General features: G+C 32.7%; 1 protein-coding gene and 1 long non-coding RNA gene across 2 annotated transcripts in view; one reads left to right on the top strand and one right to left on the bottom strand.

Annotated features, from left to right (window-relative positions):
* P5CS (Delta[1]-pyrroline-5-carboxylate synthase) overlaps window positions 1–25,036 on the bottom strand; it is a 33,255-nt gene extending 8,219 nt beyond the window's left edge. Inside the window, exon 1 of the mRNA XM_086834412.1 lies at window positions 23,087–25,036. Coding sequence (XP_086690538.1) covers window positions 23,087–23,182 — 96 coding nt within the window. The 5' untranslated portion in view covers window positions 23,183–25,036. The remainder of the gene's footprint in view (window positions 1–23,086) is intronic.
* LOC147643498 (uncharacterized) lies at window positions 14,830–23,738 on the top strand. The gene is made up of 2 exons (XR_015272010.1): window positions 14,830–21,647; window positions 22,799–23,738. It is a non-coding gene; the product is annotated as an uncharacterized LOC147643498 (long non-coding RNA).
* Window positions 25,037–25,307: the final 271 nt, after the last annotated feature.

Genomic DNA, 25,307 nt, shown 5'->3' with positions numbered 1-25,307 from the left:
TTGTTTACTTTATTTAATTGTTTGGCCGCCCGAAGCTTGTTATCGCAAAGAAGCGTTTTTTTATCGCCATCGCAAAGGCACACGAATTGTGTGTTTTACGGCCGTGTCTGCGCTGTTAAACTATACTTGTCCATCACGGCGTATGCGTGATACCACTAATGCAATTAGTCGAAGGTCAGGACTAAGCTTGGAAACTTCGATTATTTTCTAATCAAACGCCAGATAGCTCTCGCTCCCGCTTCGATAACAGCCTCTAATGTCTGCCCAATGTCTGGGGCCTGTCAAACGCGATGAAATGCCGTGTAATTGCTGAGCAATTAATGCTCCCTCCGCTGACAGCCGCCGATGGAGCATAGAGCCAGGTTCCACTCTCTTATCTCCAGTCCAGCCCAATCTCAATGAAGTTCTCCTGTCCCCGCCGCCGACCTCTCAACAGATGTTCGTGTGAGCACTCGTGACACAATGTCGCCAGCCACCTTTTGTGCTCTGTTCCAGGCCTATTTTCCTGGGATGCTTTCTATCCCACCAACCCAAATTGACCCTATTTTATACCCTTTGGAGGGTATTATAATTTCAGTCAGAAGCATGCAACACAGTAAAGGAGTCACTTCCGACCCCATAAATAATATATATTTTTGATCAAAATCAACAGGCTAATCTTACTAGATATCTCCGACATATTTTCAAAAAATTTCAAAAATGTATTTTTTGACCGGACATGGCCAGAACGACTGGGCTGTTGCTGCTGATCAAGAATATATATGGTTTATAGGGTCGGAAATGACTCCTTCATTAAGTTTCAAGCTTCTGACTTAAATTATATCCAGCAAAAAGGTATAAAAACAGACCATTTTTGTGAAAAATCAAAGATTTCCGAACATCATATTTACGCCAAAATTGAATTAATTTTAATTCGGAAAGCTTTTCTGCGCTACTTTTTATTGCACTAACAAATCTGCATACTGCGTTTGTTGATGCTGTTGTCAGTTTTTGACTAAAATTATAAAAACCCGCAAAAAGGTATAAAAACGGACAATTTTTTCCGAAAATCATAGTTTTAAAAACTCATAACTAAGACAAAAAATCATTAGTTTTAATTCGGAAAGCTGTTCTATGCTAATTTTTAATAGGTTAACAAATCTGCATACTCAGTTTTCAAATTAAAAAAAATCAATTTATTGTCAAATTTTGACAATTTTAATGATGTAACCCCTTATAAAATTTTCAATTTTCGGAAAAATGTGAAAAATTTATTTTTTGACCGGACATGGCCAGAACGACTGGGCTGTTGATGCTGATCAAGAATATATATGGTTTATAGGGTCGGAAATGACTCCTTCATTAAGTTTCAAGCTTCTGACTTAAATTATATCCAGCAAAAAGGTATAAAAACAGACCATTTTTGTGAAAAATCAAAGATTTCCGAACATCATATTTACGCCAAAATTGAATTAATTTTAATTCGGAAAGCTTTTCTGCGCTACTTTTTATTGCACTAACAAATCTGCATACTGCGTTTTTAGATGCTGTTGTCAGTTTTTGACTAAAATAATAAAAACCCGCAAAAAGGTATAAAAACGGACAATTTTTTCCAAAAATCATAGTTTTAAAAACTCATAACTAAGACAAAAAATCATTAGTTTTAATTCGGAAAGCTGTTCTATGCTAATTTTTAATAGGTTAACAAATCTGCATACTCAGTTTTCAAATTAAAAAAAATCAATTTATTGTCAAATTTTGACAATTTTAATGATGTAACCCCTTATAAAATTTTCAATTTTCGGAAAAATGTGAAAAATTTATTTTTTGACCGGACATGGCCAGAACGACTGGGCTGTTGATGCTGATCAAGAATATATATGGTTTATAGGGTCGGAAATGACTCCTTCATTAAGTTTCAAGCTTCTGACTTAAATTATATCCAGCAAAAAGGTATAAAAACAGACCATTTTTGTGAAAAATCAAAGATTTCCGAACATCATATTTACGCCAAAATTGCATTAATTTTAATTCGGAAAGCTTTTCTGCGCTAGTTTTTATTGCACTAACAAATCTGCATACTGCGTTTGTTGATGCTGTTGTCAGTTTTTGACTAAAATTATAAAAACCCGCAAAAAGGTATAAAAACGGACAATTTTTTCCGAAAATCATAGTTTTAAAAACTCATAACTAAGACAAAAAATCATTAGTTTTAATTCGGAAAGCTGTTCTATGCTAATTTTTAATAGGTTAACAAATCTGCATACTCAGTTTTCAAATTTTTGACCGGACATGGCCAGAACGACTGGGCTGTTGATGCTGATCAAGAATATATATGGTTTATAGGGTCGGAAATGACTCCTTCATTAAGTTTCAAGCTTCTGACTTACATTATATCCAGCAAAAAGGTATATAAACAGACCATTTTTGTGAAAAATCAAAGATTTCCGAACATCATATTTACGCCAAAATTGCATTAATTTTAATTCGGAAAGCTTTTCTGCGCTACTTTTTATTGCACTAACAAATCTGCATACTGCGTTTTTTGATGCTGTTGTCAGTTTTTGACTAAAATTATAAAAACCCGCAAAAAGGTATAAAAACGGACAATGTTTTCCGAAAATCATAGTTTTAAAAACTCATAACTAAGACAAAAAATCATTAGTTTTAATTCGGAAAGCTGTTCTATGCTAATTTTTAATAGGTTAACAAATCTGCATACTCAGTTTTCAAATTAAAAAAAATCAATTTATTGTCAAATTTTGACAATTTTAATGATGTAATTGGCGTAAATATGATGTTCGGAAATCTTTGATTTTTCACAAAAATGGTCTGTTTTTATACCTTTTTGCTGGATATAATTTAAGTCAGAAGCTTGAAACTTAATGAAGGAGTCATTTCCGACCCTATAAACCATATATATTCTTGATCAGCATCAACAGCCCAGTCGATCTGGCCATGTCCGGTCAAAAAATAATTTTTTGGCATTTTTCCGAAAATTGAAAATTTTATAAGGGGTTACATCATTAAAATTGTCAAAATTTGACAATAAATTGATTTTTTTAAATTTGAAAACTGAGTATGCAGATTTGTTAACCTATTAAAAATTAGCATAGAACAGCTTTCCGAATTAAAACTAATGATTTTTTGTCTTAGTTATGAGTTTTTAAAACTATGATTTTCGGGAAAAATTGTCCGTTTTTATACCTTTTTGCGGGTTTTTATAATTTTAGTCAAAAACTGACAACAGCATCAACAAACGCAGTATGCAGATTTGTTAGTGCAATAAAAAGTAGCGCAGAAAAGCTTTCCGAATTAAAATTAATGCAATTTTGGCGTAAATATGATGTTCGGAAATCTTTGATTTTTCACAAAAATGGTCGGTTTTTATACCTTTTTGCTGGATATAATTTAAGTCAGAAGCTTGAAACTTAATGAAGGAGTCATTTCCGACCCTATAAACCATATATATTCTTGATCAGCATCAACAGCCCAGTCGTTCTGGCCATGTCCGGTCAAAAAATAAATTTTTGACATTTTTCCGAAAACTGAAAATTTTATAAGGGGTTACATCATTAAAATTGTCAAAATTTGACAATAAATTGATTTTTTTTAATTTTAAAACTGAGTATGCAGATCTGTTAACCTATTAAAAATTAGCATAGAACAGCTTTCCGAATTAAAACTAATGTTTTTTTGTCTTAGTTATGAGTTTTTAAAACTATGATTTTCGGGAAAAATTGTCCGTTTTTATACCTTTTTGCGGGTTTTTATAATTTTAGTCAAAAACTGACAACAGCATCAACAAACGCAGTATGCAGATTTGTTAGTGCAATAAAAACTAGCGCAGAAAAGCTTTCCGAATTAAAATTAATGCAATTTTGGCGTAAATATGATGTTCGGAAATCTTTGATTTTTCACAAAAATGGTCGGTTTTTATACCTTTTTGCTGGATATAATTTAAGTCAGAAGCTTGAAACTTAATGAAGGAGTCATTTCCGACCCTATAAACCATATATATTCTTGATTAGCATCAACAGCCCAGTCGTTCTGGCCATGTCCGGTCAAAAAATAAATTTTTGACATTTTTCCGAAAACTGAAAATTTTATAAGGGGTTACATCATTAAAATTGTCAAAATTTGACAATAAATTGATTTTTTTTAATTTGAAAACTGAGTATGCAGATCTGTTAACCTATTAAAAATTAGCATAGAACAGCTTTCCGAATTAAAACTAATGATTTTTTGTCTTAGTTATGAGTTTTTAAAACTATGATTTTCGGGAAAAATTGTCCGTTTTTATACCTTTTTGCGGGTTTTTATAATTTTAGTCAAAAACTGACAACAGCATCAACAAACGCAGTATGCAGATTTGTTAGTGCAATAAAAACTAGCGCAGAAAAGCTTTCCGAATTAAAATTAATGCAATTTTGGCGTAAATATGATGTTCGGAAATCTTTGATTTTTCACAAAAATGGTCGGTTTTTATACCTTTTTGCTGGATATAATTTAAGTCAGAAGCTTGAAACTTAATGAAGGAGTCATTTCCGACCCTATAAACCATATATATTCTTGATCAGCATCAACAGCCCAGTCGTTCTGGCCATGTCCGGTCAAAAAATAAATTTTTGACATTTTTCCGAAAACTGAAAATTTTATAAGGGGTTACATCATTAAAATTGTCAAAATTTGACAATAAATTGATTTTTTTTAATTTGAAAACTGAGTATGCAGATCTGTTAACCTATTAAAAATTAGCATAGAACAGCTTTCCGAATTAAAACTAATGATTTTTTGTCTTAGTTATGAGTTTTTAAAACTATGATTTTCGGGAAAAATTGTCCGTTTTTATACCTTTTTGCGGGTTTTTATAATTTTAGTCAAAAACTGACAACAGCATCAACAAACGCAGTATGCAGATTTGTTAGTGCAATAAAAACTAGCGCAGAAAAGCTTTCCGAATTAAAATTAATGCAATTTTGGCGTAAATATGATGTTCGGAAATCTTTGATTTTTCACAAAAATGGTCGGTTTTTATACCTTTTTGCTGGATATAATTTAAGTCCGAAGCTTGAAACTTAATGAAGGAGTCATTTCCGACCCTATAAACCATATATATTCTTGATCAGCATCAACAGCCCAGTCGTTCTGGCCATGTCCGGTCAAAAAATAAATTTTTGACATTTTTCCGAAAACTGAAAATTTTATAAGGGGTTACATCATTAAAATTGTCAAAATTTGACAATAAATTGATTTTTTTTAATTTGAAAACTGAGTATGCAGATCTGTTAACCTATTAAAAATTAGCATAGAACAGCTTTCCGAATTAAAACTAATGTTTTTTTGTCTTAGTTATGAGTTTTTAAAACTATGATTTTCGGGAAAAATTGTCCGTTTTTATACCTTTTTGCGGGTTTTTATAATTTTAGTCAAAAACTGACAACAGCATCAACAAACGCAGTATGCAGATTTGTTAGTGCAATAAAAACTAGCGCAGAAAAGCTTTCCGAATTAAAATTAATGCAATTTTGGCGTAAATATGATGTTCGGAAATCTTTGATTTTTCACAAAAATGGTCGGTTTTTATACCTTTTTGCTGGATATAATTTAAGTCAGAAGCTTGAAACTTAATGAAGGAGTCATTTCCGACCCTATAAACCATATATATTCTTGATCAGCATCAACAGCCCAGTCGTTCTGGCCATGTCCGGTCAAAAAATAAATTTTTGACATTTTTCCGAAAACTGAAAATTTTATAAGGGGTTACATCATTAAAATTGTCAAAATTTGACAATAAATTGATTTTTTTTAATTTGAAAACTGAGTATGCAGATCTGTTAACCTATTAAAAATTAGCATAGAACAGCTTTCCGAATTAAAACTAATGATTTTTTGTCTTAGTTATGAGTTTTTAAAACTATGATTTTCGGGAAAAATTGTCCGTTTTTATACCTTTTAGCGGGTTTTTATAATTTTAGTCAAAAACTGACAACAGCATCAACAAACGCAGTATGCAGATTTGTTAGTGCAATAAAAACTAGCGCAGAAAAGCTTTCCGAATTAAAATTAATGCAATTTTGGCGTAAATATGATGTTCGGAAATCTTTGATTTTTCACAAAAATGGTCGGTTTTTATACCTTTTTGCTGGATATAATTTAAGTCAGAAGCTTGAAACTTAATGAAGGAGTCATTTCCGACCCTATAAACCATATATATTCTTGATCAGCATCAACAGCCCAGTCGTTCTGGCCATGTCCGGTCAAAAAATAAATTTTTGACATTTTTCCGAAAACTGAAAATTTTATAAGGGGTTACATCATTAAAATTGTCAAAATTTGACAATAAATTGATTTTTTTTAATTTGAAAACTGAGTATGCAGATCTGTTAACCTATTAAAAATTAGCATAGAACAGCTTTCCGAATTAAAACTAATGATTTTTTGTCTTAGTTATGAGTTTTTAAAACTATGATTTTCGGGAAAAATTGTCCGTTTTTATACCTTTTTGCGGGTTTTTATAATTTTAGTCAAAAACTGACAACAGCATCAACAAACGCAGTATGCAGATTTGTTAGTGCAATAAAAACTAGCGCAGAAAAGCTTTCCGAATTAAAATTAATGCAATTTTGGCGTAAATATGATGTTCGGAAATCTTTGATTTTTCACAAAAATGGTCGGTTTTTATACCTTTTTGCTGGATATAATTTAAGTCAGAAGCTTGAAACTTAATGAAGGAGTCATTTCCGACCCTATAAACCATATATATTCTTGATCAGCATCAACAGCCCAGTCGTTCTGGCCATGTCCGGTCAAAAAATAAATTTTTGACATTTTTCCGAAAACTGAAAATTTTATAAGGGGTTACATCATTAAAATTGTCAAAATTTGACAATAAATTGATTTTTTTTAATTTGAAAACTGAGTATGCAGATCTGTTAACCTATTAAAAATTAGCATAGAACAGCTTTCCGAATTAAAACTAATGTTTTTTTGTCTTAGTTATGAGTTTTTAAAACTATGATTTTCGGGAAAAATTGTCCGTTTTTATACCTTTTTGCGGGTTTTTATAATTTTAGTCAAAAACTGACAACAGCATCAACAAACGCAGTATGCAGATTTGTTAGTGCAATAAAAACTAGCGCAGAAAAGCTTTCCGAATTAAAATTAATGCAATTTTGGCGTAAATATGATGTTCGGAAATCTTTGATTTTTCACAAAAATGGTCGGTTTTTATACCTTTTTGCTGGATATAATTTAAGTCAGAAGCTTGAAACTTAATGAAGGAGTCATTTCCGACCCTATAAACCATATATATTCTTGATCAGCATCAACAGCCCAGTCGTTCTGGCCATGTCCGGTCAAAAAATAAATTTTTGACATTTTTCCGAAAACTGAAAATTTTATAAGGGGTTACATCATTAAAATTGTCAAAATTTGACAATAAATTGATTTTTTTTAATTTGAAAACTGAGTATGCAGATCTGTTAACCTATTAAAAATTAGCATAGAACAGCTTTCCGAATTAAAACTAATGATTTTTTGTCTTAGTTATGAGTTTTTAAAACTATGATTTTCGGGAAAAATTGTCCGTTTTTATACCTTTTAGCGGGTTTTTATAATTTTAGTCAAAAACTGACAACAGCATCAACAAACGCAGTATGCAGATTTGTTAGTGCAATAAAAACTAGCGCAGAAAAGCTTTCCGAATTAAAATTAATGCAATTTTGGCGTAAATATGATGTTCGGAAATCTTTGATTTTTCACAAAAATGGTCGGTTTTTATACCTTTTTGCTGGATATAATTTAAGTCAGAAGCTTGAAACTTAATGAAGGAGTCATTTCCGACCCTATAAACCATATATATTCTTGATCAGCATCAACAGCCCAGTCGTTCTGGCCATGTCCGGTCAAAAAATAAATTTTTGACATTTTTCCGAAAACTGAAAATTTTATAAGGGGTTACATCATTAAAATTGTCAAAATTTGACAATAAATTGATTTTTTTTAATTTGAAAACTGAGTATGCAGATCTGTTAACCTATTAAAAATTAGCATAGAACAGCTTTCCGAATTAAAACTAATGATTTTTTGTCTTAGTTATGAGTTTTTATAATTTTAGTCAAAAACTGACAACAGCATCAACAAACGCAGTATGCAGATTTGTTAGTGCAATAAAAACTAGCGCAGAAAAGCTTTCCGAATTAAAATTAATGCAATTTTGGCGTAAATATGATGTTCGGAAATCTTTGATTTTTCACAAAAATGGTCGGTTTTTATACCTTTTTGCTGGATATAATTTAAGTCCGAAGCTTGAAACTTAATGAAGGAGTCATTTCCGACCCTATAAACCATATATATTCTTGATCAGCATCAACAGCCCAGTCGTTCTGGCCATGTCCGGTCAAAAAATAAATTTTTGACATTTTTCCGAAAACTGAAAATTTTATAAGGGGTTACATCATTAAAATTGTCAAAATTTGACAATAAATTGATTTTTTTTAATTTGAAAACTGAGTATGCAGATCTGTTAACCTATTAAAAATTAGCATGGAACAGCTTTCCGAATTAAAACTAATGTTTTTTTGTCTTAGTTATGAGTTTTTAAAACTATGATTTTCGGGAAAAATTGTCCGTTTTTATACCTTTTTGCGGGTTTTTATAATTTTAGTCAAAAACTGACAACAGCATCAACAAACGCAGTATGCAGATTTGTTAGTGCAATAAAAAGTAGCGCAGAAAAGCTTTCCGAATTAAAATTAATGCAATTTCGGCTTAATTATGATGTCCGAAAAACTTAGATTTTTCACAAAAAGGGTGTGTTTTTATACCTTTTTGCTGGATATAATTTAAGTCAGAAGCTTGAAACTTAATGAAGGAGTCATTTCCGACCCTATAAACCATATATATTCTTGATCAGCATCAACAGCCCAGTCGTTCTGGCCATGTCCGGTCAAAAAATAAATTTTTAAGATTTTTCCGAAAATTGAAAATTTCATAAGGGGTTACATCATTAAAATTGTCAAAATTTGACAATAAATTGATTTTTTTAAATTTGAAAACTGAGTATGCAGATTTGTTAACCTATTAAAAATTAGCATAGAACAGCTTTCCGAATTAAAACTAATGATTTTTTGTTTTAGTTATGAGTTTTTAAAACTATGATTTTCGGAAAAAATTGTCCGTTTTTATACCTTTTTGCGGGTTTTTATAATTTTAGTCAAAAACTGACAACAGCATCAACAAACGCAGTATGCAGATTTGTTAGTGCAATAAAAAGTAGCGCAGAAAAGCTTTCCGAATTAAAATTAATGCAATTTCGGCTTAATTATGATGTCCGAAAAACTTAGATTTTTCACAAAAATGGTGTGTTTTTATACCTTTTTGCTGGATATAATTTAAGTCAGAAGCTTGAAACTTAATGAAGGAGTCATTTCCGACCCTATAAACCATATATATTCTTGATCAGCATCAACAGCCCAGTCGTTCTGGCCATGTCTGGTCAAAAAATAAATTTTTAAGATTTTTCCGAAATTTGAAAATTTCATAAGGGGTTACATCATTAAAATTGTCAAAATTTGACAATAAATTGATTTTTTTAAATTTGAAAACTGAGTATGCAGATTTATTAACCTATTAAAAATTAGCATAGAACAGCTTTCCGAATTAAAACTAATGATTTTTTGTCTTAGTTCTGAATTTTTAAAACTATGATTTTCGGAAAAAATTGTCCGTTTTTATACCTTTTTGTGGGTTTTTATAATTTTAGTCAAAAACTGCAGATTTGTTAGTGCAATAAAAAGTAGCGTAGAAAAGCTTTCCGAATTAAAATTAATGCAATTTTGGCGTAAATATGATGTTCGGAAATCTTTGATTTTTCACAAAAATGGTCGGTTTTTATACCTTTTTGCTGGATATAATTTAAGTCCGAAGCTTGAAACTTAATGAAGGAGTCATTTCCGACCCTATAAACCATATATATTCTTGATCAGCATCAACAGCCCAGTCGTTCTGGCCATGTCCGGTCAAAAAATAAATTTTTGACATTTTTCCGAAAACTGAAAATTTTATAAGGGGTTACATCATTAAAATTGTCAAAATTTGACAATAAATTGATTTTTTTTAATTTGAAAACTGAGTATGCAGATCTGTTAACCTATTAAAAATTAGCATAGAACAGCTTTCCGAATTAAAACTAATGATTTTTTGTCTTAGTTATGAGTTTTTAAAACTATGATTTTCGGGAAAAATTGTCAGTTTTTATACCTTTTTGCGGGTTTTTATAATTTTAGTCAAAAACTGACAACAGCATCAACAAACGCAGTATGCAGATTTGTTAGTGCAATAAAAACTAGCGCAGAAAAGCTTTCCGAATTAAAATTAATGCAATTTTGGCGTAAATATGATGTTCGGAAATCTTTGATTTTTCACAAAAATGGTCGGTTTTTATACCTTTTTGCTGGATATAATTTAAGTCAGAAGCTTAAAACTTAATGAAGGAGTCATTTCCGACCCTATAAACCATATATATTCTTGATCAGCATCAACAGCCCAGTCGTTCTGGCCATGTCCGGTCAAAAAATAAATTTTTGACATTTTTCCGAAAACTGAAAATTTTATAAGGGGTTACATCATTAAAATTGTCAAAATTTGACAATAAATTGATTTTTTTTAATTTGAAAACTGAGTATGCAGATCTGTTAACCTATTAAAAATTAGCATAGAACAGCTTTCCGAATTAAAACTAATGTTTTTTTGTCTTAGTTATGAGTTTTTAAAACTATGATTTTCGGGAAAAATTGTCCGTTTTTATACCTTTTTGCGGGTTTTTATAATTTTAGTCAAAAACTGAAAACAGCATCAACAAACGCAGTATGCAGATTTGTTAGTGCAATAAAAACTAGCGCAGAAAAGCTTTCCGAATTAAAATTAATGCAATTTCGGCTTAATTATGATGTTCGGAAATCTTTGATTTTTCACAAAAATGGTCTGTTTTTATACCTTTTAGCTGGATATAATTTAAGTCAGAAGCTTGAAACTTAATGAAGGAGTCATTTCCGAACCTATAAACCATATATATTCTTGATCAGCATCAACAGCCCAGTCGTTCTGGCCATGTCCGGTCAAAAAATAAAATTTTCACATTTTTCCGAAAATTGAAAATTTTATAAGGGGTTACATCATTAAAATTGTCAAAATTTGACAATAAATTGATTTTTTTTAATTTGAAAACTGAGTATGCAGATCTGTTAACCTATTAAAAATTAGCATAGAACAGCTTTCCGAATTAAAACTAATGTTTTTTTGTCTTAGTTATGAGTTTTTAAAACTATGATTTTCGGGAAAAATTGTCCGTTTTTATACCTTTTTGCGGGTTTTTATAATTTTAGTCAAAAACTGACAACAGCATCAACAAACGCAGTATGCAGATTTGTTAGTGCAATAAAAAGTAGCGCAGAAAAGCTTTCCGAATTAAAATTAATGCAATTTTGGCGTAAATATGATGTTCGGAAATCTTTGATTTTTCACAAAAATGGTCGGTTTTTATACCTTTTTGCTGGATATAATTTAAGTCCGAAGCTTGAAACTTAATGAAGGAGTCATTTCCGACCCTATAAACCATATATATTCTTGATCAGCATCAACAGCCCAGTCGTTCTGGCCATGTCCGGTCAAAAAATAAATTTTTGACATTTTTCCGAAAACTGAAAATTTTATAAGGGGTTACATCATTAAAATTGTCAAAATTTGACAATAAATTGATTTTTTTTAATTTGAAAACTGAGTATGCAGATCTGTTAACCTATTAAAAATTAGCATGGAACAGCTTTCCGAATTAAAACTAATGTTTTTTTGTCTTAGTTATGAGTTTTTAAAACTATGATTTTCGGGAAAAATTGTCCGTTTTTATACCTTTTTGCGGGTTTTTATAATTTTAGTCAAAAACTGACAACAGCATCAACAAACGCAGTATGCAGATTTGTTAGTGCAATAAAAAGTAGCGCAGAAAAGCTTTCCGAATTAAAATTAATGCAATTTCGGCTTAATTATGATGTCCGAAAAACTTAGATTTTTCACAAAAAGGGTGTGTTTTTATACCTTTTTGCTGGATATAATTTTAGTCAGAAGCTTGAAACTTAATGAAGGAGTCATTTCCGACCCTATAAACCATATATATTCTTGATCAGCATCAACAGCCCAGTCGTTCTGGCCATGTCCGGTCAAAAAATAAATTTTTAAGATTTTTCCGAAAATTGAAAATTTCATAAGGGGTTACATCATTAAAATTGTCAAAATTTGACAATAAATTGATTTTTTTAAATTTGAAAACTGAGTATGCAGATTTGTTAACCTATTAAAAATTAGCATAGAACAGCTTTCCGAATTAAAACTAATGATTTTTTGTTTTAGTTATGAGTTTTTAAAACTATGATTTTCGGAAAAAATTGTCCGTTTTTATACCTTTTTGCGGGTTTTTATAATTTTAGTCAAAAACTGACAACAGCATCAACAAACGCAGTATGCAGATTTGTTAGTGCAATAAAAAGTAGCGCAGAAAAGCTTTCCGAATTAAAATTAATGCAATTTCGGCTTAATTATGATGTCCGAAAAACTTAGATTTTTCACAAAAATGGTGTGTTTTTATACCTTTTTGCTGGATATAATTTAAGTCAGAAGCTTGAAACTTAATGAAGGAGTCATTTCCGACCCTATAAACCATATATATTCTTGATCAGCATCAACAGCCCAGTCGTTCTGGCCATGTCTGGTCAAAAAATAAATTTTTAAGATTTTTCCGAAATTTGAAAATTTCATAAGGGGTTACATCATTAAAATTGTCAAAATTTGACAATAAATTGATTTTTTTAAATTTGAAAACTGAGTATGCAGATTTATTAACCTATTAAAAATTAGCATAGAACAGCTTTCCGAATTAAAACTAATGATTTTTTGTCTTAGTTCTGAGTTTTTAAAACTATGATTTTCGGAAAAAATTGTCCGTTTTTATACCTTTTTGTGGGTTTTTATAATTTTAGTCAAAAACTGCAGATTTGTTAGTGCAATAAAAAGTAGCGTAGAAAAGCTTTCCGAATTAAAATTAATGCAATTTTGGCGTAAATATGATGTTCGGAAATCTTTGATTTTTCACAAAAATGGTCGGTTTTTATACCTTTTTGCTGGATATAATTTAAGTCCGAAGCTTGAAACTTAATGAAGGAGTCATTTCCGACCCTATAAACCATATATATTCTTGATCAGCATCAACAGCCCAGTCGTTCTGGCCATGTCCGGTCAAAAAATAAATTTTTGACATTTTTCCGAAAACTGAAAATTTTATAAGGGGTTACATCATTAAAATTGTCAAAATTTGACAATAAATTGATTTTTTTTTAATTTGAAAACTGAGTATGCAGATCTGTTAACCTATTAAAAATTAGCATAGAACAGCTTTCCGAATTAAAACTAATGATTTTTTGTCTTAGTTATGAGTTTTTAAAACTATGATTTTCGGGAAAAATTGTCAGTTTTTATACCTTTTTGCGGGTTTTTATAATTTTAGTCAAAAACTGACAACAGCATCAACAAACGCAGTATGCAGATTTGTTAGTGCAATAAAAACTAGCGCAGAAAAGCTTTCCGAATTAAAATTAATGCAATTTTGGCGTAAATATGATGTTCGGAAATCTTTGATTTTTCACAAAAATGGTCGGTTTTTATACCTTTTTGCTGGATATAATTTAAGTCAGAAGCTTGAAACTTAATGAAGGAGTCATTTCCGACCCTATAAACCATATATATTCTTGATCAGCATCAACAGCCCAGTCGTTCTGGCCATGTCCGGTCAAAAAATAAATTTTTGACATTTTTCCGAAAACTGAAAATTTTATAAGGGGTTACATCATTAAAATTGTCAAAATTTGACAATAAATTGATTTTTTTTAATTTGAAAACTGAGTATGCAGATCTGTTAACCTATTAAAAATTAGCATAGAACAGCTTTCCGAATTAAAACTAATGTTTTTTTGTCTTAGTTATGAGTTTTTAAAACTATGATTTTCGGGAAAAATTGTCCGTTTTTATACCTTTTTGCGGGTTTTTATAATTTTAGTCAAAAACTGAAAACAGCATCAAAAAACGCAGTATGCAGATTTGTTAGTGCAATAAAAACTAGCGCAGAAAAGCTTTCCGAATTAAAATTAATGCAATTTCGGCTTAATTATGATGTTCGGAAATCTTTGATTTTTCACAAAAATGGTCTGTTTTTATACCTTTTAGCTGGATATAATTTAAGTCAGAAGCTTGAAACTTAATGAAGGAGTCATTTCCGAACCTATAAACCATATATATTCTTGATCAGCATCAACAGCCCAGTCGTTCTGGCCATGTCCGGTCAAAAAATAAAATTTTCACATTTTTCCGAAAATTGAAAATTTTATAAGGGGTTACATCATTAAAATTGTCAAAATTTGACAATAAATTGAATTTTTTAAATTTGAAAACTGAGTATGCAGATTTGTTAACCTATTAAGAATTAGCATAGAACAGCTTTCCGAATTAAAACTAATGATTTTTTGTCTTAGTTATGAGTTTTTAAAACTATGATTTTCGGAAAAAATTGTCCGTTTTTATACCTTTTTGCGGGTTTTTATAATTTTAGTCAAAAACTGACAACAGCATCAACAAACGCAGTATGCAGATTTGTTAGTGCAATAAAAAGTAGCGCAGAAAAGCTTTCCGAATTAAAATTAATGCAATTTCGGCTTAATTATGATGTCCGAAAAACTTAGATTTTTCACAAAAATGGTGTGTTTTTATACCTTTTTGCTGGATATAATTTAAGTCAGAAGCTTGAAACTTAATGAAGGAGTCATTTCCGACCCTATAAACCATATATATTCTTGATCAGCATCAACAGCCCAGTCGTTCTGGCCATGTCTGGTCAAAAAATAAATTTTTAAGATTTTTCCGAAAATTGAAAATTTCATAAGGGGTTACATCATTAAAATTGTCAAAATTTGACAATAAATTGATTTTTTTAAATTTGAAAACTGAGTATGCAGATCTGTTAACCTATTAAAAATTAGCATAGAACAGCTTTCCGAATTAAAACTAATGATTTTTTGTCTTAGTTATGAGTTTTTAAAACTATGATTTTCGGAAAAAATTGTCCGTTTTTATACCTTTTTGTGGGTTTTTATAATTTTAGTCAAAAACTGCAGATTTGTTAGTGCAATAAAAAGTAGCGTAGAAAAGCTTTCCGAATTAAAACTAATGCAATTTTGGCGTAAATATGATGTTCGGAAATCTTTGATTTTTCACAAAAATGGTCGGTTTTTATACCTTTTTGCTGGATATAATTTAAGTCAGAAGCTTGAAACTTAATGAAGGAGTCATTTCCGACCCTATAAACCATATATATTCTTGATCAGCATCAACAGCCCAGTCGTTCTGGCCATGTCCGGTCAAAAAATAAATTTTTGACATTTTTCCGAAAACTGAAAATTTTATAAGGGGTTACATCATTAAAATTGTCAAAATTTGACAATAAATTGATTTTTTTTAATTTGAAAACTGAGTATGCAGATCTGTTAACCTATTAAAAATTAGCATAGAACAGCTTTCCGAATTAAAACTAATGTTTTTTTGACTTAGTTATGAGTTTTTAAAACTATGATTTTCGGGAAAAATTGTCCGTTTTTATACCTTTTTGCGGGTTTTTATAATTTTAGTCAAAAACTGACAACAGCATCAACAAACGCAGTATGCAGATTTGTTAGTGCAATAAAAACTAGCGCAGAAAAGCTTTCCGAATTAAAATTAATGCAATTTTGGCGTAAATATGATGTTCGGAAATCTTTGATTTTTCACAAAAATGGTCGGTTTTTATACCTTTTTGCTGGATATAATTTAAGTCAGAAGCTTGAAACTTAATGAAGGAGTCATTTCCGACCCTATAAACCATATATATTCTTGATCAGCATCAACAGCCCAGTCGTTCTGGCCATGTCCGGTCAAAAAATAAATTTTTGACATTTTTCCGAAAACTGAAAATTTTATAAGGGGTTACATCATTAAAATTGTCAAAATTTGACAATAAATTGATTTTTTTTAATTTGAAAACTGAGTATGCAGATCTGTTAACCTATTAAAAATTAGCATAGAACAGCTTTCCGAATTAAAACTAATGATTTTTTGTCTTAGTTATGAGTTTTTAAAACTATGATTTTCGGGAAAAATTGTCCGTTTTTATACCTTTTTGCGGGTTTTTATAATTTTAGTCAAAAACTGACAACAGCATCAACAAACGCAGTATGCAGATTTGTTAGTGCAATAAAAACTAGCGCAGAAAAGCTTTCCGAATTAAAATTAATGCAATTTTGGCGTAAATATGATGTTCGGAAATCTTTGATTTTTCACAAAAATGGTCGGTTTTTATACCTTTTTGCTGGATATAATTTAAGTCAGAAGCTTGAAACTTAATGAAGGAGTCATTTCCGACCCTATAAACCATATATATTCTTGATCAGCATCAACAGCCCAGTCGTTCTGGCCATGTCCGGTCAAAAAATAAATTTTTCACATTTTTCCGAAAACTGAAAATTTTATAAGGGGTTACATCATTAAAATTGTCAAAATTTGACAATAAATTGATTTTTTTTAATTTGAAAACTGAGTATGCAGATCTGTTAACCTATTAAAAATTAGCATAGAACAGCTTTCCGAATTAAAACTAATGATTTTTTGTCTTAGTTATGAGTTTTAAAAACTATGATTTTCGGGAAAAATTGTCAGTTTTTATACCTTTTTGCGGGTTTTTATAATTTTAGTCAAAAACTGACAACAGCATCAACAAACGCAGTATGCAGATTTGTTAGTGCAATAAAAACTAGCGCAGAAAAGCTTTCCGAATTAAAATTAATGCAATTTTGGCGTAAATATGATGTTCGGAAATCTTTGATTTTTCACAAAAATGGTCGGTTTTTATACCTTTTTGCTGGATATAATTTAAGTCAGAAGCTTGAAACTTAATGAAGGAGTCATTTCCGACCCTATAAACCATATATATTCTTGATCAGCATCAACAGCCCAGTCGTTCTGGCCATGTCCGGTCAAAAAATAAATTTTTGACATTTTTCCGAAAACTGAAAATTTTATAAGGGGTTACATCATTAAAATTGTCAAAATTTGACAATAAATTGAATTTTTTAAATTTGAAAACTGAGTATGCAGATTTGTTAACCTATTAAGAATTAGCATAGAACAGCTTTCCGAATTAAAACTAATGATTTTTTGTCCTAGTTATGAGTTTTTAAAACTATGATTTTCGGAAAAAATTGTCCGTTTTTATACCTTTTTGCGGGTTTTTATAATTTTAGTCAAAAACTGACAACAGCATCAACAAACGCAGTATGCAGATTTGTTAGTGCAATAAAAAGTAGCGCAGAAAAGCTTTCCGAATTAAAATTAATGCAATTTCGGCTTAATTATGATGTCCGAAAAACTTAGATTTTTCACAAAAATGGTGTGTTTTTATACCTTTTTGCTGGATATAATTTAAGTCAGAAGCTTGAAACTTAATGAAGGAGTCATTTCCGACCCTATAAACCATATATATTCTTGATCAGCATCAACAGCCCAGTCGTTCTGGCCATGTCTGGTCAAAAAATAAATTTTTAAGATTTTTCCGAAAATTGAAAATTTCATAAGGGGTTACATCATTAAAATTGTCAAAATTTGACAATAAATTGATTTTTTTAAATTTGAAAACTGAGTATGCAGATCTGTTAACCTATTAAAAATTAGCATAGAACAGCTTTCCGAATTAAAACTAATGATTTTTTGTCTTAGTTATGAGTTTTTAAAACTATGATTTTCGGAAAAAATTGTCCGTTTTTATACCTTTTTGTGGGTTTTTATAATTTTAGTCAAAAACTGCAGATTTGTTAGTGCAATAAAAAGTAGCGTAGAAAAGCTTTCCGAATTAAAACTAATGCAATTTTGGCGTAAATATGATGTTCGGAAATCTTTGATTTTTCACAAAAATGGTCGGTTTTTATACCTTTTTGCTGGATATAATTTAAGTCAGAAGCTTGAAACTTAATGAAGGAGTCATTTCCGACCCTATAAACCATATATATTCTTGATCAGCATCAACAGCCCAGTCGTTCTGGCCATGTCCGGTCAAAAAATAAATTTTTGACATTTTTCCGAAAACTGAAAATTTTATAAGGGGTTACATCATTAAAATTGTCAAAATTTGACAATAAATTGATTTTTTTTAATTTGAAAACTGAGTATGCAGATCTGTTAACCTATTAAAAATTAGCATAGAACAGCTTTCCGAATTAAAACTAATGATTTTTTGTCTTAGTTATGAGTTTTTAAAACTATGATTTTCGGGAAAAATTGTCCGTTTTTATACCTTTTTGCGGGTTTTTATAATTTTAGTCAAAAACTGACAACAGCATCAACAAACGCAGTATGCAGATTTGTTAGTGCAATAAAAACTAGCGCAGAAAAGCTTTCCGAATTAAAATTAATGCAATTTTGGCGTAAATATGATGTTCGGAAATCTTTGATTTTTCACAAAAATGGTCGGTTTTTATACCTTTTTGCTGGATATAATTTAAGTCAGAAGCTTGAAACTTAATGAAGGAGTCATTTCCGACCCTATAAACCATATATATTCTTGATCAGCATCAACAGCCCAGTCGTTCTGGCCATGTCCGGTCAAAAAATAAATTTTTGACATTTTTCCGAAAACTGAAAATTTTATAAGGGGTTACATCATTAAAATTGTCAAAATTTGACAATAAATTGATTTTTTTTAATTTGAAAACTGAGTATGCAGATCTGTTAACCTATTAAAAATTAGCATAGAACAGCTTTCCGAATTAAAACTAATGATTTTTTGTCTTAGTTATGAGTTTTTAAAACTATGATTTTCGGGAAAAATTGTCCGTTTTTATACCTTTTTGCGGGTTTTTATAATTTTAGTCAAAAACTGACAACAGCATCAACAAACGCAGTATGCAGATTTGTTAGTGCAATAAAAACTAGCGCAGAAAAGCTTTCCGAATTAAAATTAATGCAATTTTGGCGTAAATATGATGTTCGGAAATCTTTGATTTTTCACAAAAATGGTCGGTTTTTATACCTTTTTGCTGGATATAATTTAAGTCCGAAGCTTGAAACTTAATGAAGGAGTCATTTCCGACCCTATAAACCATATATATTCTTGATCAGCATCAACAGCCCAGTCGTTCTGGCCATGTCCGGTCAAAAAATAAATTTTTCACATTTTTCCGAAAACTGAAAATTTTATTAGGGGTTACATCATTAAAATTGTCAAAATTTGACAATAAATTGATTTTTTTTAATTTGAAAACTGAGTATGCAGATCTGTTAACCTATTAAAAATTAGCATAGAACAGCTTTCCGAATTAAAACTAATGATTTTTTGTCTTAGTTATGAGTTTTAAAAACTATGATTTTCGGGAAAAATTGTCAGTTTTTATACCTTTTTGCGGGTTTTTATAATTTTAGTCAAAAACTGACAACAGCATCAACAAACGCAGTATGCAGATTTGTTAGTGCAATAAAAACTAGCGCAGAAAAGCTTTCCGAATTAAAATTAATGCAATTTTGGCGTAAATATGATGTTCGGAAATCTTTGATTTTTCACAAAAATGGTCGGTTTTTATACCTTTTTGCTGGATATAATTTAAGTCAGAAGCTTAAAACTTAATGAAGGAGTCATTTCCGACCCTATAAACCATATATATTCTTGATCAGCATCAACAGCCCAGTCGTTCTGGCCATGTCCGGTCAAAAAATAAATTTTTGACATTTTTCCGAAAACTGAAAATTTTATAAGGGGTTACATCATTAAAATTGTCAAAATTTGACAATAAATTGATTTTTTTTAATTTGAAAACTGAGTATGCAGATCTGTTAACCTATTAAAAATTAGCATAGAACAGCTTTCCGAATTAAAACTAATGTTTTTTTGTCTTAGTTATGAGTTTTTAAAACTATGATTTTCGGGAAAAATTGTCCGTTTTTATACCTTTTTGCGGGTTTTTATAATTTTAGTCAAAAACTGACAACAGCATCAACAAACGCAGTATGCAGATTTGTTATTGCAATAAAAACTAGCGCAGAAAAGCTTTCCGAATTAAAATTAATGCAATTTTGGCGTAAATATGATGTTCGGAAATCTTTGATTTTTCACAAAAATGGTCGGTTTTTATACCTTTTTGCTGGATATAATTTAAGTCCGAAGCTTGAAACTTAATGAAGGAGTCATTTCCGACCCTATAAACCATATATATTCTTGATCAGCATCAACAGCCCAGTCGTTCTGGCCATGTCCGGTCAAAAAATAAATTTTTGACATTTTTCCGAAAACTGAAAATTTTATAAGGGGTTACATCATTAAAATTGTCAAAATTTGACAATAAATTGATTTTTTTTTAATTTGAAAACTGAGTATGCAGATCTGTTAACCTATTAAAAATTAGCATAGAACAGCTTTCCGAATTAAAACTAATGTTTTTTTGTCTTAGTTATGAGTTTTTAAAACTATGATTTTCGGGAAAAATTGTCCGTTTTTATACCTTTTTGCGGGTTTTTATAATTTTAGTCAAAAACTGACAACAGCATCAACAAACGCAGTATGCAGATTTGTTAGTGCAATAAAAAGTAGCGCAGAAAAGCTTTCCGAATTAAAATTAATGCAATTTCGGCTTAATTATGATGTCCGAAAAACTTAGATTTTTCACAAAAATGGTGTGTTTTTATACCTTTTTGCTGGATATAATTTAAGTCAGAAGCTTGAAACTTAATGAAGGAGTCATTTCCGACCCTATAAACCATATATATTCTTGATCAGCATCAACAGCCCAGTCGTTCTGGCCATGTCCGGTCAAAAAATAAATTTTTAAGATTTTTCCGAAAATTGAAAATTTCATAAGGGGTTACATCATTAAAATTGTCAAAATTTGACAATAAATTGATTTTTTTAAATTTGAAAACTGAGTATGCAGATTTATTAACCTATTAAAAATTAGCATAGAACAGCTTTCCGAATTAAAACTAATGATTTTTTGTCTTAGTTATGAGTTTTTAAAACTATGATTTTCGGAAAAAATTGTCCGTTTTTATACCTTTTTGTGGGTTTTTATAATTTTAGTCAAAAACTGCAGATTTGTTAGTGCAATAAAAAGTAGCGTAGAAAAGCTTTCCGAATTAAAATTAATGCAATTTTGGCGTAAATATGATGTCCGTAAAACTTGGATTTTTCACAAAAATGGTCGGTTTTTATACCTTTTTTGCTGCATATAATTTAAGTCAGAAGCTTGAAACTGAAGGAAGGAGTCAGAGCTTTATTAGAGTACCTTATAGATATAAACCTTTATTTTAGAACTTCTGTATGAGCTAGATGTTATATATATGTATAGAAGCTAGAAGCTAATAAACACACTCCCTTCTAGACTGCCAGGTATCTTCTAGTCGGGACTGACAACTGTGTCACTGGCACTTGTTTTGTTGTACATTTTTTTTGTATTTTTTTATGATGTGCCTCGCACACGCACAGCTCGAAAAGAGAGTCGAGCGTCGGGACCGAGACCGAAGGCGCCATAACTGCCAACACGTGTCAAAATGAAGTGAGTCGATGGGCGATGGCGCCGCTTGGGAAAAGGGGTGGCATGGCAGGGCAGGCCTGCCTGCCTGGGGTAATGGGTTGAAGGGCATCCCAACGACCCTGACCTAGGCAAATCGTTTTGAGTGTCAAAGGCTGGGCCCGATGTCGGACATATGCAAATGCGAGAGGGGCAGCGAACGAAGAGCGGAGTCCTTGTCCGAGGCCCCACAAATGTTGCTGCATATTTAAAGGGGTTTTAAGTTTATTGTAATTCCATCTCCTTCTCCCCATCGCTTTGTCGGGGAAATACAATATTTACACTTTTAGAATTTATTTGAACACGTTCCTGCACTTGCCTGACCCAGAAGTCCTGCAGGCAGCCGTCATGCTGTGACAACATTTTATCAGCTTGTCGGCGCAGGCCGGGCAGGGGTGGAACGTTTGCATGTTAGTGGAAATCAAACCCAGACTGTAAATGATTTACAGCCCCGGCCGAGAGTTGAGTCCTTCGATCGATGCCCATTCAATTAGCCGGAGCCCGTTTTTGATGGCCCATTTGGCCCCGTTTATGGCCGACTGTTGCCTAGAACCGAAACCCTTTTCCGTCCATAAAGGAAATAAATGGAAATCTTTATGCGGGGCCGTACTAACGATACCAAACGATAGTGTTTTGGCTGCTTCGATTGCCTCTGATTAGGCCCAAGGGTTAGGGGAAAAGTTTCAAGCTACATCGGCAGTTGTTGTTCGATAAGGTTGCGTAATCAAAACAAAACACTAGACACTAAAGGACCCCTCCCGACGGTGGCTCATCGGTCTCTGGACCTTGGTATCAGCATGTCACGATGTCAGGGGACCCAGAAACCCCCAGACAATAGCTCTTCACGCCTCGACGTCATGGCACCTCATAAGTGCTATAATTTTCCCCTTCGCTGAAATCAGCATTAATCGCCGCTTATCGGTCAATAGACTGTCGATTTTTTAATAGCACTTTGAATATATATTTTTCTTTGTGAATATGTTAAAATATAGTTGTAGAAGTAAATAAGTATTTACATATGCCTAATGACAAAGATGTACTCTATAAGAAGACTCTTTTGTGCACTGAAAAAAGAATCCACAAAGCCTTATATCCCATTAAAATATATATTTTCTCTTCACATACGATATATCTAGATATCTAGGACCTCCTACATTATAGTCTCTCCACTATGAACCAGTTTGAAACCAGTTCAATCACTGCTCAATTGATTCTCCTGACCTGAACACAAAGAACTGATAACGTTTGTTCACCGAAGCAAAGGTCCGTTTGCACTGGCGCTCCGCCAAAGCGGACTTTGCATTCAAGAATTTTTCCACTAATGGCGATGTATTAGACGTTATGCTAGGTCCAGACGGTCGTTAAAAATACCCTCCAACACATCACTCATTAACCGATTATATAAGCCCCGACGGAACACTCACTGGCTGCCGGGGACCGTGGGAGCTGACCGCTCGCCAGGCATTGCTCGAGAAGCCGGTGCGCAGGCTCTGCGCCAAATGGAGACTGTTGCGCAGCATCTCGCTTAAGGATCGGATCGGATTTTAACACGGAGGGAATAGGTGACTACGGATGAACTGCGAATCACGGAACTCGAAGGGAACCGCACCGCGAAGCCCGACAAGTTATACTGAGGCGAAACAGCGGACTGCCACTGGTCGGTGGTCTCTGGTCTATGGTCGCTGGTCGACATGATAACATGTGTAATTGTAAGTGCTCATTGCGATTGCGATTATAATTCGACTCTCTCTCCGAAAGCCTTATCAATCCGGGCAGCTCGTAGGCGCTGTGCAACTGAGATTGCGCCAAACATTTGACCGGCGTGAGTAGGGAGCTATGGAGGCTCGGAGGCGGGAGCGGTGCCTTATCAAGTGGGGCAAGCGACGGGAAGAAGTGCTTATCTGGCTCTCTATTTCGGTGTTTGCTAGGCCGCCGGATCACTCGACCAGGGGTAGCGACCAATTACAGGGTATCTTCAATAATAATAAAGAAATTAACGAGTTTATTAATAAATATTCATATACGAATGCATACGAATAATAAAGTTTACCTTAAATATGGTTCAATTGAAACCAATATTTATGCATATCAGCACTGTGCAGCCCCTTAATGATGCAATCAAACACTGATGGCCCTCCACTGAACACTCGAACCCAAGCACAATTCAATATTTTGCACAGTGAATTACCCATCAAATATCATTGGCACTCAGCCGTCGTTGAAGCATTGAAAAAATACTCATAAACAACATGCAGTTGCAAATATTAATTAACTGCTGAAAATGCCAACTTGTTTATTTCAATGGAGGTGGAATCCCTGCCCCCTCAGGCCCCTCCCAAAGTGCGCATAATCAGTGCATATTGTGCTCTCAAATATCCTGCAGCCTTTCATTTAATTACTTTCACAAAGCAGCAGCGGTAGCAACAGGAGTCGCGGAAACGACTGCCGGATGACCTGTAGAGTGGAAACTTTTAGCTCAAAAATGCTTCAGTGCATCCCGGACATTGAATTATTTTCATAATTAAATGACATTAGAAAGTTCTGTTGCAGCTTTTGTGGCGCTGTTGCCACAACAATCCCCACCTTGCCGCTCATCCTGTCCGGGCCTCATCCTGGGCATTGTCCTCGATTGCCATTGCAATGCATAGAAAAGCCATAAAATACAATACCAAATGGCAACAGGCCCCGGGAGAGGCGGGGTCTGGCACAGCCTGTCCTGTCCTGGCCTGGCCTGGTCTGGTTTGGTTTGGTTTTAGTGGGTCTCTGGGCGGGGCTGTCCGGGGTCAGATAAGTGCAAAATTATGTGCCAAAAAACTGGCACAAGTTTTTCAATCGAATTGCGCTCTTGTTTATTGCTGGCTTTTTCCAGTTTTCCGAATTCCCGGTTTCCGCGGTGCTTTGTTTTGTTCGAATTCGAACACACCAGTGACCAGCAGGTTGCAAGTGGTAAGTTCGCAAAATACGCATACGCCGTGCGGGCCGTCAGTGGCACAAATAGTTGTCAAGTAACCCGGCCAGCAAACTGTAGTTCCCAGGGTTTCTTGCTAGCAATTGAAAATCGTTATAAATTCTTTCCCCTGCTGCCTTTGTTTTCCATAGTTTTTCCCTCGAACTGGAACTCGAACTGTTCCTTGCACAAAGGCAAAAACCCATTCAAGTCTGAAATTGTTTGCATTTTGTGCTGGAAAATATATGTACTTATATATATCTCTTAGTTTTTGTTATTGTTTCTTCTGGCTGACTGCATTACGGGTTGGGGCATCAAAAGGGTTTTGCCAATTAATTGATATCGGAATTCCGATTGGACAGGATTTGGTAACGGCAAAGTAAGTGCCATAACTCTTGGATAGGACTGAGCTGGCCTCGACTGGGGTCCCCTTGAATCGATACGACTTTCCTTGGCCTTCTCTTTGAGCAGGTGAATTCATTACTTAGTCGTGTTCTTACATTCGTCCCTTTTAATCCGTCGCTTCGGCACTTTGCAAACCAAAGACAATCCACATCCTGCGGCCAGAAGTTCGTCCTAGCTTCTACTCTGGCTCCCCCTTAATGTATGCACGCTGCCAAAGTAAGTCCTGCCCCGTCCTTGCCTGTCACTCGGCTCGCTTTTTGCCCGGTCGGTGAAAAATTCACTTACAAAACACT

Source organism: Drosophila serrata, unplaced genomic scaffold (genome assembly GCF_035046125.1).
Source record: "Drosophila serrata isolate PLE 108 unplaced genomic scaffold, ASM3504612v1 contig_272, whole genome shotgun sequence".
NCBI lineage: Eukaryota > Metazoa > Arthropoda > Insecta > Diptera > Drosophilidae > Drosophila > Drosophila serrata.
Note: the sequence above shows the minus strand (reverse complement) of the source record. Positions and strands in the feature narration are given on the sequence as shown.